This window comes from Dromaius novaehollandiae, chromosome 12 (genome assembly GCF_036370855.1).
Source record: "Dromaius novaehollandiae isolate bDroNov1 chromosome 12, bDroNov1.hap1, whole genome shotgun sequence".
Taxonomy (NCBI): Eukaryota; Metazoa; Chordata; class Aves; order Casuariiformes; family Dromaiidae; genus Dromaius; species Dromaius novaehollandiae.
Genome location: NC_088109.1, coordinates 24653799 through 24670724, shown reverse-complemented (window position 1 = coordinate 24670724; position 16926 = coordinate 24653799). Strand labels below are relative to the sequence as shown.

General features: G+C 40.8%; 1 protein-coding gene across 1 annotated transcript in view; it reads left to right on the top strand.

Moving 5' to 3' along the window:
* SUMF1 (sulfatase modifying factor 1) overlaps positions 1–16926 on the top strand; it is a 41165-nt gene that overhangs the window by 9346 nt on the left and 14893 nt on the right. The window contains exons 4-7 of the mRNA XM_026110594.2: positions 10492–10574; positions 12844–12966; positions 13681–13795; positions 14794–14907. Coding sequence (XP_025966379.2) covers positions 10492–10574; positions 12844–12966; positions 13681–13795; positions 14794–14907 — 435 coding nt within the window. The remainder of the gene's footprint in view (positions 1–10491; positions 10575–12843; positions 12967–13680; positions 13796–14793; positions 14908–16926) is intronic.

Here is a 16926-nt window from a genome sequence, read left to right as displayed (position 1 = left end):
CGTATCTTCACAACAGAAAATTCAGCTGTCAGTATTATAGAAAAACTTACTCCTCCCTTAGTTCTGTGATGCAGAAATTCCTAAGCCAGGCTCCCTATTTAAAACCTGAAATAAGAATGCTGGTGTAAGTTCGGTCTCAGCTATTTGTATAATCAAATGCAGAGTATTGGGAGACACTTTCCTGGGTGTGTCACCCAAACTTTAAAGTATTGGCTGTAATGCTAACAGAAAAAGAATTTTGCCAGAGAGCTGGCATGGAACCCAAAATGGTCTTTTTAGCAGTTTCTTTACAAAGGTTTTCTGCATTTGTTTAGAGTAAACTTCAGGAGACTATTTTTCTGTGATGTTTTTCAGTATTTATTGTTATGTCATTTTATGTTACAGGCATGCAGAGCATCCTCAGGGTAGGCATGGAAAAAGATACTGTTCTAGTCACTTTAGGTGCTCTGGAGAGTAGTGACTGCCTTTCTTGTAGTCTGGCACCGCTTAACTTTATGCTGATGCTGTGGACAAACATATGTTCTAAAATATTGTAATATTGTGAAGAAACTAGAAGCTGCTTTTCTTCCTCCTGCTGTCTGCCTGCCCCCTCACCAGCTACATACCATGAAATCCAACTTTAAGCAGGGAACTCCTGTTTGCAAGGAGAATGTGGCAGACCGCAGCATGGCTGTAGAGCTGGAGAGAGAACTCTAAAGTCTGAAGAGGCAGTTTAGTGCCTTATCTGGATATTCTTTTGCCTCTCAAAACTGTCTATTCGTTGTTGTGGGATGCGTTTCCTCTGAGAGATTATAAATGGTGAGAGTGCTGTACCGACCTTGGTTGTTCCAAGGGTTTCTTTTTGTGACAGCGCAATTCATGGGTTATGACAGATAAGCGTCTCTCAGTTGGAGAAAAGAGAAGCATAATCCATGTGGATGTGGCATTGTGTGCTATATTTTATATAAATATTATAATATTATATAGTGCTACAGACTGCTCAGGCAACCTAATTCTGTATGTAGGCAATGCTTATCCCTGCTAATTGAAACAAGTAGACATGCATTAGTGTTGTCTATAGATGGTGCTTACAAGAAACAAATTGCTATAAACAGCTTGCAAGAAACTGAACTGCTAAAATGCAATGGCTTTCAAACTGTGGGGCAAGGACTTCTAAGGTTCTGCAAAATCAACCCCTGCTTGGGGATCTGCAAGCTTTTCTTTTGAGGCTGGTGACCTCTAGCTTCTTGTTACATCGACCGAAAGTCTAAATGTTTAAACTTCACTAGGATCTGCTAGGGGAAAATGGTGAAAGGAATCTAATGCTGTTTAATTATGAGAAAATGTGAATGTATTTTAAAACTTGGTTACTGCAGTGTGACTGTTCAAATGTAATCCAGAAAAGGTATAAACAGCATAAAATCTGTTGATGCAAGCCAATTTCAATGATCTACAGTAGAAAAGATTAAGATTTAATGCTTGTGTGTCAACATATACCCTAGTCAACTGATACTTTAACTTGTGGTATATATCCTCTTGAATCGTAATGATCACCATGAAAAGCGTAATAGGATATCATCAGTGTGTTTCTGATACTGAAAACTCCTCCACCAAAGTGACTGGCGAAATTACTGTATTGGCCACTTCTGATGGAAGAATACCGATTTTTACAGATAGGACTTTGTCTTAGTGGCTCAGGTGTGTTTTGAGGAAGCTTTTCTCCAGTTGAAACAGTGCTACTAAATGCAGGTGTGGAAATATAGTGGAAGATCGGCAAGGATATATACTTTAGTAGCAGTGTTTCATATGCAGTGAAAGAATTGGGGAAAGATGGAAGCGAAGATGTTGAACCAAATAATGTTTAACAACAACTAGAAATAGTGAGGTGCCTCTGGGGAGAGTTGTCTGTGGGTTTTGCTCTATTTGGGTGCTTTGGCTTCTCCAGTTCCTAAACTGGACCAATTTCATGAAAGGCCATGAAAGGAAGGAAACTGCCAAATTAGACAGAAGAGAGGTGGGGCTGGTGAAAGTTAATGCAGGAGAGAACCGACTTAGCATGTAGAAGAACTGTTGGAGCTTTGGGTGTGAATTTCCTGGAGGTGAGGTCGTCTCCTAGATATCCACTACTACAGGAATGTAGAGCTGACTTAATCCTCCTCTGGAAGGAAGCAGTAAAAAGAGGTGTAGCCACCAGTAGCTCAATTGTTCTGGCTGTCTGGGAACCCAAGTTCAGTTTTGGCCTCAGAGTCTGCCATGCACTGTAACAGATGAGGGTGTTACTGGTAGAATTGGCAGGGACTTTTTCAAATACAACAGGATTTTCTAGGGGGAGGGTAGAAATTCCTTTAAAACCGAAGCATTTTGTGTGAACTTACCAATTCTGATAGATTCATATATAAAATCAGTTCTCAGACTTACAGATTAAAATGAAGTACTAATCACTGCAGCTGTTAAGTCATGGCATTTCCCAGAAACTTGGCCCTTGGTTTAGATGTCACAGATAAAACACAGCATAGAATAGCCCATAGCCTGGTGGTTAGAGAATTTTCTTTCCTTCTCTTTTGGGGTCAGTGTTGGGGAGAAGGGAAAAACCTCAAAATTTGGAGGTCTTGCACATCTTATTTTGTGATGAGACTGTTTTTTCTGCTCGCTTCCCTCTCTGACTGAGTTAAGGAGGAAGTGGAGCAGGGAAGTACATGCCCAGTGCTGCTATTCTACTTGTATGGCATTTTTTTTTAACGTATCCCAAGGCAAAAAGCATGGGAATTGTCTGTGAAATGAGAAGGTACTGAGGCATACTTGCCAACGAGGGGATTTGAGAGCTGTTACAAATACCTGCAAGAGTTTTTGCTTGCTGTGCAGCTACCATGAAAAAGATTAACAGGATAGCACTTGTACTGAGAAAGAAGTACAGCATAAGTCAAATTCATTCCCTGGAGAATAGTGGGAGAATTTTTATTTTTGGCTTGTGGAAGATAAATGCTGTAGCAAAACTGTCTTTTGCTTCTGGACTGCAAATATATTGATAGATTTTTGCAGTGAAGAGACTAAGAATTAAAAAGCATACAAATCTGTACACTTTCATTTCTTCTTAGGAGGCATTTTATTTTTGGTCTGAGAATGCAGTGAAGTCAGTTCACTGACAAACTGGAGCAAATTATTATTAAACTGGCGTTTAATAACAATAATGCAAAGGTCAGATTCCCATTGTAACAACAGTGGAAATATGTATTTCAAATGGGTATTGGGTGTGGAACGAGCTAGAAGGACAGTTTAATATTGCAACAAGCAATGTTTATAGGTAGGATAGCAGTCCTAGCATTTGCATCTCTTACTGTGCAGACTGTGCATTCTGACAGCGTGCAATAATAACTTGCTTATCTGCATCTTGGGGCAGGGGGAACAGGAGATTATCATATAACGTCTGATACTGTTAAAGTACCAACATATATGCATTGCATAAGCAGAAGTTGACTAGTACACTTACTGGTATTTTAAGGGTGAATTTTAATTCCACCACCCTTGGCTCTTGCTTTTTCAGAGGACTTTCAGAGAAGAAACTGAAATCAAAGGGGAGATGGGCGAGCCCACTTCTTGCAGAGCCCAATGCTTCAGATGTAGGAGGTACTGATAAGAGTAAGGTTATGAAAGCTTTGAGAAAGATGGAGCTGATGGACTGTTAATCTCTGTCCTCTTATGCTGAACTCCTACTATTGGGAATACTGCAAGATGTGCAGGAAGCATCTCTCATTGGGAATTATCGGTAATGTTAGTCCCTATTAACAATATAAACTAAAACTGGTAAGTGGAGCACTGCTTGCATCTCATGCTGTGTATGTATCCATGTGTGCCTCGTTTTCTTGAAGCTCATATTCATGTGATTTTTGGAAAAAGTGACTAGACTGAGTGCAGATTTAGATGCTGGCTGAAAAATAATAGATTTCTAGAGATGGAACTCACCAGGAATACCAGTTCCTCAAAAGAAGCTGCTTTGGATTCCAAAACTTGCACATAATGAATCTTACTGGATTTTAGCATCAAATTTTTCTTGGAGGATTGACATAGTTGTGAAGTATTATTCTATTTGATTGGGATTCAATGACCTTTCCTTCTGTGAAAGAAAAGGTCCCTTTATAAAAGTAAAGCACTAGTTTCCACTTAAATCTGAACTCTTCTCTCTGACTTAAAATATATTTATTCCTATTCTATAAATCTGCCACCTTTATTTTTTGTGGTGTTGCAATTTCAACGTACTTAGAAATACTGAGACTTAATTAACTGAAGACAAATAGTATCATTATTTAATATTAAACAAAACCCCTTATTGCCCTCATTTCTGAGCTGGTGAGGGAGGTGGAAAACCTTTGTAAGAAAGTAAGTATGAAAAGAGCTGCTTCTGAAACTGGAGCTTTTTAGGAGCTGGGACTTTAATTGATATAATAAATAGCATGAGACTTGCGGTAGCGTTGCAAAAGCTGGCAATGTCAAGTATTAGAGTTATGTTCTGGAAAAATTCTTCAACTGACTCCTTTTTTTAGCTGTTACAGTGTACTTAATTACTGATTTGGAGTTTGACAGCTGTGTTTCGGTTCAGTAACTATAGAAGGTTTGTTCTCTGCAGAGTATTTTGTAAGTACAAATATGATTATGAATATGAAAAGTATGAAATATTATGAATTATCTGCATATGTAGATTATGGCCCCCTTGTGCAGCTACTGTGACAACCTTGATAACTGGCTAGAAAAGATCCCCTCTTTGTCTTGAGCCTTGACGCAGTATTCACTTTCACATTATTTACATTGTAAAGTCTCCCTGACTCAGTTACAGCTGTTTCAACTTAAACACAGGACTGTTGCTATGGAGATGATGCACTGCATGGAAATAGGTCATGTTAGTGCCATTTTCAGTGTGCTGATAGAAAGGAAAAGCAGATCTGGAGAGGACTGGCTAAGGTGAACAGGGAGTGTGCGTCAGTCTAAGGTCTTTCCCACGGATTTGGAAAATAGCTTTCAAATGAAGTGGGACCACTGCATGGTTCAGGCTTGTTTAAAGCTTCCCCCTGCTATGTGATGTGTTCTGTATCTGTCTGAATGCAAAGCCTAGTCTCTGCCTTCTGCTGGTCCCTGGCTCTCTGACCCAGAGCAGGATTTCGAGAAGATGGTGATAACGAGCAGCCAAAATACCGTGGTGGTAAGCGTTAGCTCTGGAGCTGGGGCGTGCTAACGCAGCAGCCCTGAAGAGCTGCTGCTCACTGACGCTGAGGTTGCTGAATCGTATCCTGAAATGCCAGCTCGCCCTGCCGGTGCCCATCGTCGGCCTCTTGCGTCTCACCGGGCAGTCTCGGGCTGGGGGGGTTCCTGCCCGGCGCAGGCGAGGAGGTGCTGCCGCCGTGCCTGCTTGGGGGCTGCAGGTGGGGGACGGACCTCTGACCCGAATCTTAGCGTGAGGGAAGACTAGATTTTGAGGCATACTGGGAAGACGCATAAATACCATGTAGAAAAGTAGGCGTAAAGAAGCACTTGCAGCCAGGGGCCAACCCAATGTGATTTCTTTATGGTTTCTGAGGGGGGGAAATACTCATGGCTCATCTATTGCACAGGGTTTTGGGGGATGTTTGTTTGTCTGTCTTTTAACTCCCTACCCTACTAAAAATGTGCTACAGCCTGGCTGCATCCTGCATCAGTCATTAATAAACTGTTCAGGGTGTTGGATATGGCTGTGAGGAGCAAAAATTATCAGTGATTTACTTGTACCCGCCTTACGTGGATAAAATAAAATCTGACCTGGGAATAGTTCTTCTATACAAAATATTTTCCACCACCACTGAGGGCTTTCAGACCTCTGGGTTTATTCCCTAGTGATAATGCTTCCTAACTGTCCTGCCTGCAGCCTACGCGCACGTTGCTTTTGCACCCACGAGGATGCTTTTGCAAATTAAAGATGCACATTACTTAACAGAATCAGACTCAAGCAAGTTGTAATCTATTAATTTAGCTTCTGAAACTGAAGTGTATGCATTTTTTCTTTAACAACTAACCTTTTTAGTAAATGATTTTTGGTGTCTTCCAGACTCTAACTTCTTTTCAGTCAGAAAACTCCTTTTTTAGATAAATCGTTTCCTAAGTTGTTGAAGTTTTCTTACTCTGCAATAACTATTGTTCCTTCAGATGTATGTCTTGACTAATTCTATATTTTTTTAGAAATATGAATGCAGGCCTTATTTTAAAATATCATCAAAATGCTGTAGCACATCAAAAAAGGTGTTTGGTGCTGCATGTCTGAACGATAGCATGAATTTCTTACGATCTTATGGGCCCAAATTGAGGTTGAAATCTGCAGCTTTGTTATTTCAAGTGATCTGCTGAATGTGGGAAATGGAATTAGATATGAGACTAGCTATTCAGTTTATTTTTGGTAACTCTCTTAATGCATTAATATAGTTTGAAATTAAAATTTGGGGCTAAAGTGAAGGTTTCTGTGTGTAGCTTGCGTACGTTTGTGGGTTTTTTCCCAGCATGACCATTGCTGTGTTGGATGCAAGACCAATACAAAGGTTTTTCATGGTAGCCGTTGGCTGGCTTTTCCAGTGTTCCTGAGCTTATTTTGCAGTGCCAGTAATGTTGCAGTGTAATGCTGCTGCTGAAAGCAACTTTGCTGGCTTCCCCCCGCCCCCTTCATTTTCCATGTGTTTTTAGGAAGGAATTTTCTTCAAGATAATTGATAAGTAGTCTAAAAATTCTGAAATCACTAGTACAGTTAATGGGGTAATTGAAGTTAGGATATCCCAGCCTGAATTGAAAAGATGATTGGATGCTTGAAACTTTCAGTTTTGTACAAGCTGATAGTGGGAGGGCAGGCTTCTGTTCTCCAAATTGCTTCTTTTGGGTAGAAAACTTGTAGGCTGAAGTCAACTGTTATTAAATCTTTACAGGATTATCATATCATGTTCTTTTCTTCACAGTACTAAGATTCTGTGATAAGCAGAACAGTGAGTTCTTAAACTTTAATCCTGGAGCAGAGAGCTGGATAATCCAAGTTTACAGCTGGATCAGACCAAAACAAGCACCGAGCTTTTCTGCCTCTGAAGTGTGCTTTGCCCCTAGAACTACATTCCTTTACGTATCAAGGCAGTTGTGTAACGTTTGCAGAGCTGATATCTGTTGGACCAATTCTGTTACAAGTGATAAGCTATGCTGTAACGAGTTCATCAAAACAAAGCAGAGTGTCCTTTAACTCGGTATCCCTTTCGAGATCTACTATTCAGCAGTGTGCGCTGCTGTTTTCACAAAATGAATCTCTTGCCAGTCTACAAAACACATGTTTAGGAGTGAAGGATGAGAACGTTCAGCATTATGAAAGTAACTAAGCTCATTAGTGGCAAGGGAAGGCTTTGCCGTATTAAATGGGATGTTGTAATATCTCTGTCTAATGAGCTCTTCTGCTAATTAGATTTAGAGCAATTAAAAGCTTTAAAGACTTCTGAGAAGTTTTTGAAAGGACTGTAAATTTCAGGTACATGACTTTTTTTTTCTTTGGAAATTGCAATTAATTATTGAAGGTTGTACGTAGTCTATCACTGTTATCTTGTCCTAGTACTATATGTATAAGTTCTCTAAAGGTCTGGGTGTTCTGCAAAGGCTGGCAGCCATTTGGTGTTCAGTTCAGCAGAGCCAGAAACAGAAGACACGCACATGTACTGCTCTCATGTGGAGAGACTGTATTTTTCTTAGTTTAAAATAAACCATTCTGATTGAAAGCATCTGTTTTTTCTTTTCATGCAGCAAGCGTAACAAAAATATTTTCCAAAATTAGTCTTCTAAAGTATAAGTCTAAGCAGTGTCTTGCAAAGATTCTTTTTCCCCAAAAAGCTAGCCTTTTAATTCACAGAAGTGTGATGTGCTTAGTAACTATTGGAATGAAATCTTATTATTGATCTTCCAGGTTATTGGAGAACCTTTAGTAATAATACTGTGGATCTCTTATTTTCCTTAGAGTTCTCAAATTCTGCTTTGGATTTCTATCCTTTCTTGAGTATAGATTAAAGACTAAAGCTCTAAATATACAAGGAACTGGTTAAATCTGACTAGTTTTAAGCCTATTAACTGTAGTATCTGTTCAGCAGCTTGGTCATTCTCAGGCTTATAGGTTGGTGCTGTGAAAGTTGAGCTGGATAGCTCTCTAAACAGGAGTCCCATCTTTGAGTTTGAATGCTCAGTAACAGCTGTATTTTATAGTGAGAGATCAAACCTTTTCCGTGTGTGGGGTTTTTTTTCTGGTTGCTTTTTTTTGTTTGGGGGGTGGGGGGACTTGATGTTATTGATCTGTGTGCTTATCATGATAGGGAGATCCGATTGCAGGCTCTTTGAGAAATACCATTACTTTAGTATGCCTAAAAGGTCCCCATTAGATGGGTCAGTGCTCTCAGCAAGCTGCTGAGAGCATCTTTTTCTTCTGCGCTTAACGCAAATGTCTTCTGCTCACTCTTCCTGGAGGAGCCAGTGCGTGGATGGCTTGTCGCCAGAGCAGTCCCGGGATTCTGCAGTGTGTTCAGGGATTCCAGCGCTCGCGAAGAGCTCTGGGCTTTTTGGCTGGACTCCTGGCTAGGAGCCAACAGCTCTGCTGCTTTAATCGAGGCCTACCATTCATTTACAGTGTGCCTTTATATAAGGTACCCAGTCATCTGCCCTGGGCAAAATCTCTATGTGATGATGGGAGAAGAGTGAAAAACTATTATGGAAGCTATATAGATTAGTCAAATGCTTTAAAAATAAGATAGTGTCTTTGTATATTAGCAGCACTCCTATTTCTTAGGCAGTTCAGTTCATTTCCCTCCTGAAACATTCAAGTGAGGGATCTGAGAGGTTGTTAAGAAACTCTGAGACCAGAGTTTTTCTTAATGGCTTATGTATGGAGATAATTATGTGTGTGTAAAATACAAAATTACGTTCATTGTTGAAGGGTGCAGCTTCCTTCCAGAAGCTGCTGTTAAAAGCGCTTGGTCAGACTGGTGTTCTGTCTCCTGAGCATCAGCTTTCAATGATTCTACCTTTGGGAAGTTAGAGGATAGCACCATCTTGGCACAGTTCCTAGGTGTGTGTATAACACATCACAAAGTTGATTTAGCAGGACCAGGATGAACAGAAATTGCTATATCACTTGCTCCTTTTGCCATCTCTTAATTCAAATGGGGAAGGCTGAGGGACAGGTGTTCCTGAAGGTTGTTCTACAGGCCAGTGTTAGAGCAGGGTCTGGTCTCAAGTCTAGTGCTAACTGTCTAGCGGTTTAACTCCTAAAGTGTTGAGGCCTTACTTCAATTTTTATTCAGTGTGGAAAATATCCCTGTGACAGGAGTATTTCAGCAGTGAGCACTTAAGGTACTGGGAAAAATGCTACTGATGGTTGGTATAAATTTTCTCCTTTTGCCACAATTTTCTGAAAGGGTGTATTATTAAGACAGGTTTTTCGAAGTAAACGCAAATCAGAATAGAATAGTTCCGTGCTGTGCAGTGACCTTTTCAACTTGGAAGTAAGTGTAATAGAAGAAATTCTCCAATTTATTTTGTAGTGCCAAAGAAGTATTTCTGGAATGCATCCATTGACTTTTGGTTAGAAAAATATTTCATGACTGCATTGTTATAGCATATTTCGTTTTCAGGCTTGATGTTACCCAGCAAACCAAATGAAAAAAAGCTCCGCTGGACTTCTGTGGCTCTTTTGTCTCCACCTTCTGGAAGCTGATAGCAAATACTTTGAGCTAATTAATGAGGAAGCAAAATATGTTTCAAGGTGTGTTTTGACCCTAGTTAAAGGATGATCTCATCAGGATTTTGCTTTAATTATTCCAAAAGGCTGGTTCTAAGAAGCAAACAACTGAAATGAAAATTCTTTAAACCAAAGCTGTCTTTATCCTCTCTGCAGCATGTGTCAGACCAAAATTAGCCAGAAGGTCAACATCAGTTTAACTGTACTGTAGGCATAAAGTTGCAGAAGGTTCTCAAAGCTGTAATGTTCCAGATGACCTCTTTCAACCAATACCATCTGAGGGTATTTGGCATAGGCTTCCAGAGGTCAAGAATTGCACCTGAATTTCTGAGAGCAGAGTCTAGTCAACCTCAAGTAATGCGCTGAAAGCTGTGCCTTCAGTGAAGATGAACAGTGGCTTGTTGCATCCTCAACCTACAGGTCAGGAAAATCTAGAAGGAAAAAGATCGGCATTTCAGAAAAGTAGGCTCAGGACTCGGCTTCTCTCTCTTGCCTGTTTTTAGGTGGTATTTTCTTTGTGCTACTGCATACCTTTGGCTCTTCTCTGGCCAGCAGTATTGTAATGTAGAGCAAATGACCATCTTGTTCGGTCAGAGATGATTTGGCAAGTAATAGGTCAGTCAGCTGCAGGCAGTCTTGAGCTGTGAGTTTGAGCTGTGTTTTCATTTGTCACATGGTTGTTCTTCACAATGGTCTTTACTCTGGCATTTAAATGACCACTTTTCCTGGCCTTTCTTGTGCACTTTCAGGTTGCAGCTGCTCCCTGGTGGTTGCCTGTGAAGGGAGCCAACTGGAAACACCCGGAAGGTCCTGACTCTAATATCTTAAAGAGGTAAGCCATAAATAGCCATTTAATTTTAATATGCGGTGCTCACTGTAAATAAACCTGCAAACTTGCACTGGGAATGGAGGTGAAAGAGGTGTTTTTGACTAGTTATGTTTGCTGCTTTTTCTGCTTCTGTGACCATTTTCACTTCCTCTGGTGTGTTACATGCAATATTCGGTGGTTGTACGGTCAGTATATGCCATACTGGTATTTCAAATAGATTTATAAGCACCTACCAGCAAAGGGAAAAGAGACCGTATGGAAATGTGCTTCAGTGTGTTTGCTTCACTACTGATACACAAATGTGAAGAGAGCAGAAGATCCTTTGAGGGTTGCTGACTTTAGAGCATTCACTGCAGATCTAGTTTTGGAGGGGAAGATTGACCACTAGCTGCTTGCATAGTCTGGGAGTCTACCCACAATATGTCCTGCTATCCGGGATTTGGGGGCCTATCTCTTCAGTAGCAGGATGTTGAAGAATTTGTGCATTGCAAAATTTTCTGACTTTGTAGATGACTTATCGTTGGAAGATGAGCGCTGGCTTTGTTAGGAAGCTGAATGCCTTGGAAAACTTTACTCTAAAAGCCTGCAGATAAGCTAGAGCCTGCCTTACCATGGTCAACTCTGAAACCTGCTGCCCCACATCTTCATACAATCTCTTTCAGTTCAGAATTGGGATGAATTTTAAGCCTCTAAAATCAGAAGACTTCACTTTCTCGGATACTACTTGTAGATGCTGCAGAACTAGCCCTTGGCTGCACGTGTTGAAAGCTGTTGTTGCAGGTTGCTGTATTATTGCATACTTACTTGGATGTGACTGCTTGTTTGGGACCTCTTATGTTCTAACTCGTTTCTCTCACTAGACTGACTATGAAGTTGACACGAACTGCTTAATCAATTGGTTAAAGTTTCAACACTGCTGCTTGAAATAAAGTCGGACTCTCTAGCCTCGATCTGGGCTAGATGTTGGCATGTTTTTGAGTCCCCTAAGAACAGGGCTACATTAGAGTAATATCATCTGATAGCTAAACTGCTTAGTAACAAGTCCATTGTCTGTTCTCCAAGGGCAATGAAAGAACTATCTGAGGTAAAAATAGAGAGAGATGTTATCAGGAGGCGTTGTAAGGGGAGATGGAGAAATTCAGGTCACAGTCAGCAGATACGAGTTGGAAACCTGCCATGTAAATCTTGTGTTGTAGAAGTGTGGTGCAAACCTAGCCTAGTACAATTGCGAGTGAACTCACTGCATGGAAACAGTCTAATGAACTGGCAGGTATAGGCTGGTTTGTTAGATGAGGCAGGAAAGACAAACAGAAAGCCTGTATCTTTCCTTTGGGCCAGAACCCTTGGCTCTTGGAGTATCTCGCTCAGAAGCTCAGCTGGGGAGGAGTCTTTTGACAATAATGACTAGACACAGTTTCAGTCTCTTTCCAGAAAGAGAAGGCAAGATTGTAAGTGCAAGTTTGGGAACTAAACCAAAGGAAAGATAGGAGCCTTTGTTCAAACTTGAACTGCTTAAAACACACAAAGAAAAAAATTTTTTTTTGTTGAACTTCTGCTGTTTGCCATTTCCTGGATTGAGTGCTGTGAAAAAGTGATGCTACAAGTAAGGACTCTTTTTTTTCCTCTTGTTTCTCTCTCCCTAAACCCTGTAACTAACAATCAAACTGACAGCTCATAACTTTAAAGGGTCTGCAGCAAAGAGAGGAGTGCACAGGAAAGTTGAGAGCAACCCTGTTCAGCCTTAAACTACAACCTAAATTTTTCAGTCAAGAAGCTTGGTTTCCTGTTAATATCATGTAAAAAGTAGCCTAGAAGTAAGTACTAATGGTGTAGTCTTAAAGGACTTCTGGCACATTCCTTTGGGGTTTGGAACACACACATTTTTCACTGGCTCCTGGGTTCAGCAGGCTTCTGAGGTGAGAACATGGGAAAGCACAAGCTAAAAATATCTTTCTGGTTACTGTAGAGAGCTGTACATAAAAGTATGGTGGGACAAACTAAACTTTTTTTTTCTTGTTTTCCTTTTCCCGATAGCTGCTTTCCCCATCCACCGTCTATTTAAATTTCTTATAGGGGTTTGTTGCCTTACTGTTTTAGCTTGTCCAATTGTAATTGATACAACAAGGCCATGAAACTTCCTCACTGTCTTTTGTGGCCATCTTTTTTAAGGTTTTCATAAAGCGCTTGTGTGTACTGTAGGGTTGTGAAACTGCTTGGGTCTGCTGATGATTTTGTTCTTTTTTTTTCTTTTCTTTATTTTTCCTCTCTCCAGAATGGATCACCCAGTTCTTCATGTTTCCTGGAATGATGCTCTAGCTTTTTGCACATGGGCAGGAAAACGATTACCAACTGAGGCTGAATGGGAATATAGCTGTCGAGGGGGCCTTGAGAATAGGTACCTGTCAAGAATGTCTGCCTGATTAAATGCTTAAAACTGGTATTTACTAGATAGGGAAAAGCTGTGTGGGTTTTTTCTACTGCCCTCCATGTTTTTTCTTGCATGGTACATGTAAATATAACTCTGACTTATTCTGAACAGATTCCTTTACGTAAGTGAATTTTCCTAAATGCTTAAGTGGTAGATTATAATCTGAGCTCTGTAATGGGAAGAGAACACAACGCGAGGGGAGAGGAGGTGTGACAAGGTGCGAAGATGCAGAACTGCTGCTATTGTAGATGAGAGACGTGGCACAGGGGCACATGCCAAGGCTGAAGGAGTTGCAGAAGAGCTTGAGGAGTAAGTAACTCGTTACTGCACAGTACCTGCAGAGTCACTGGATGCGCCTGTTACGTGGCTCTGGGAGGGAAGGGGAAGACAAGGTTGATTAACAGTTTTATGACATCTCCTTCCTGCATCCTGGATTATGTGCTGCACTAGTCAGGGCTAATGATGTAGGTTTTTCCCTGCCTTTCCCTCTTTTGTATAGAAACTGTCCTTGTTGAATCCTTGCTCTCTGTTAAAGCCTGCTAGATATTAGTACAGCTGGAATACAGACTGTGTATATTCTATACATGGAGTTCCCCAGAGTAAGTATTCTTTATGAAGCTTGCTTTACAATTTCTCTTTGAGCCATGTTTGACAGTTGTTCTCCTGTATGTTTTTCGACAGGCTTTTCCCATGGGGCAACAAGCTTCAGCCAAAAGGTCAGCATTATGTCAACATCTGGCAGGGAGTGTTCCCGACCAACAACACTGCAGAGGATGGGTACAAAGGAACTGCACCTGTAAGTGTGTCTCAAAGTGGATTAATGATATGGAAACTAACTTAGCCTTCCTAAAATGGAGGTCTGTGCTCAACACAGTGAACCGTGGGTGTTATCTATTACTGTACTCTTCTCTTTCACCTTTAGATGTTCAAGCTATGATTTATTTCACTGCAGGCTTAGGTATTACCAGGGGATTTTTTTTAAGCTAATTGAAAAGTAAAGATTACTTTCATTTTAACTTTTAGTTTCTCTCACTGACCTCTTTTCCTTATCCCCCCCCTTTCCCCCCCCCGCCCAGGTTCTGAGTCAGATGCTGAAATACTTTCTGCTTCCACTTTTGGCATGGCTGTCTCTTTTAACTCTCGCTTTGGGTAGTTGTTCCCAAGCCACAAAGACTGTAACAGTTTTAAAAGAAGTGCAACGGCTTTTTGGAAGACTGAAGCTGTCTAGCATGGAGAAAGGCAGTGGAATTTTAAAGATAATCAAGGATTTAATGAATTATTAAATGCTAGTTAAAATAAGTCTAAAGAGTGTCATCAGCAGAGAAATCTATATGCATGATTTAATGACTCTTGCTTTTCTTTGCAGGGGAAGGGGGGTGAGGCAGGGGAATCTGGAAGCTGTAAGAATGGATACGCAAGTTAGGAAATCACTAATGCTATCTGCAGCTATACATCTGTTAATCAAATGAAGTCCCCCTCTTTACAGAATCAATTTGCAAAGCCAGTGAGAAGATACTACGTATAATAGTGGAAACATGGTGCTGAGAACATTGAGAATGATAACAGTTCGTTCTGTTTTCTTTGAATAGAGTATGTCCAGGTGTTACAGTTTTGCACTACCACCTCAGTATTTTTGTTTCTGTTTGTTTTGTTTCTGAGTGTTTTGAGATACGAAGGCAGAAGCTTCTGATAAAGATCAGTGCACCTTCAGCAGATTGATCTTCAGGATAAAAACCTTATTTTATTTGGAGTGGCTGAAAGAACTGGTACTTACAGTCTCTGTACCCTGTGTAGGTCACTGCATTTCCTCCCAATGGATATGGCTTGTACAACATTGTAGGAAATGCCTGGGAATGGACGTCTGACTGGTGGGTTGTTCATCATTCAGCAGAAGCAGCTCACAATCCTGTAAGTATTTTGTTGACATCAGATGAGGTATGGGACTCCCTCTTACTACTGTGGTCTGATTGCTCTTTAGAACCCTACTGCTCTTTGCTCCTCTCTGTCTTGTGTGGGATGGGCTGTGTTCTCATGAGTCAGGGTGTATCGCACCAGCAAGTCATCAACAGTGGCATTGTATTGTTGTAATAAAATTGTTATATTAGTTTTTTGGAGTGGCCTCCACAACTGGCCAGGAGTTGAATACTTCCAAACCAAAATCAGATGCAATAAACCAAAATTTACCGGAGTATTGGAATTACTTTTTCAATTAGCAAAATAATTAGGATTTTTTTTATGTTGCTATAAGCTGTACTTTTCCTTTTTCCTTCCAGGAGAGAACAAACCACCCTGAATTAGCTTTATGGCTTCTACTAGCTCATTTAAAACTCAACATGTAATAAAGCTGAAGTTTATGGGGAGAAGTAGCTTACCAGCCCTTGAGAGATTAATCCAAGTCTCTCCTTTTCTTTGTGGTTTGGGTCTAGTGTCTAGCAGCCAGAGAAAGAGGCCCAGCTGGGTAAGTTTTGTATGTGGGATCGTTCATGCAGTATCTCTCTGCAGATTCAGGTTCTAACATTACATCTCCTTCTCTCTCATTTATCCAGGACGACTAAATCTGAGAAATGAATTGTGCTGCTCCTACAGAGCTTGTTCTGTTCAGACATGTTTCTCTGTAATGAGAGAACCAGTTAAACCTCTTGGGGCAAGAGCTATCTCAGTTTGCTGCAGGATTTGTGTATCCCTGTGCTGTGCTCTCTTATCTGTTGTCTTTGCTTGGATGCCTGACATAACTGCAGTCCCTTCTCGGAAGTCAGCAATTGCAAGCAGCTTGAGGAACTTGTTAATTTTTCTTTCCCCTTGCTATTTGGTACATCAGAAAGCTTGACATTCTGCTGCTCTTTCAGAAGAATGTTGCCAGCTTGAGAAACCAGATTCATCTTGGGGCCTAGATCTCACTAGGTCTGTACTAGCAGTTCATCACATTGATGGAAACATCCACATCCAAATGATTTGGAAACATCCAAACATGTAACAATCGCATTGGCCAATTTCAAGTTACTTGCATCCCAGTAAGATACTACAGGGTATCTTCTGGTGTGTTCTGTTGTGTGTCTGACAGTGCGCTGCATATATTCATTTGGAAGGGACTGTGGCTTTTTTCTTGATTAAAAGTAGGTTGGAGTATTCTCTAGTCTTTGCCAGTCAGTCTTAGTGCTCTAGCAATGGCTGAAGACCTCTTTCCTGTGGGACCCTGTGGTGTATCTCAGCTTACTATCTCTTTGGCACTCCACACACAACTCATATGATGCAATTTGGATATTTCACAGTAACCAAAGTTTTCCGACAGTTTCTCTAAATCAGCAATAATAGAATGCTGTATTGCATGAATTGTGTGTGTCTGGGAAAAAGATAGGTGCATATGTGTATATGTAACACTGATTCATGGCTTATATATACAGCTGATATTTATATAAATATACAGCTAGATCTTCTTATACTTGGCATTCAAACTGATTCTTCTGATTTTTTCCTGTTTGCCAACTTTCTTTAGGAAAGGAACTTTTCCAGTCTTCTAACTCTGCTTTCATTCCCCTTCCAGCTTTATGCAACTAAGGACCAATGTCTTTGTACCTTATGAATGGAGACAAGGCCTGTTTAAGAGCAGCATTTCTAAGGATGATGTCTTGAATAGCTAGCAGAATGTAATTTTGGATGAAAGCGAGGAAAAGTAGAACTAGCAAGCCTTCCCACGTCAGAACAGAAGAGTAAAAACACCTGATTGCAGCCTGATCGGTCAGGAGAGGAGGAGGAAGAGAGTGAGTAAGGGTTTTTGCTAGGGAAGTTTGTGCTTTACCTCTTGCTGCTGAAGCTTCACCACAGTGCCTGGAACTGAAGCAAAATGATCTGCATGTGGTACCTTAATGGAAAAGAGCTCCCCCCTCCCCCCATGCCCGAGACAAATGGCATCTGTGTCCTTGGGAAAGA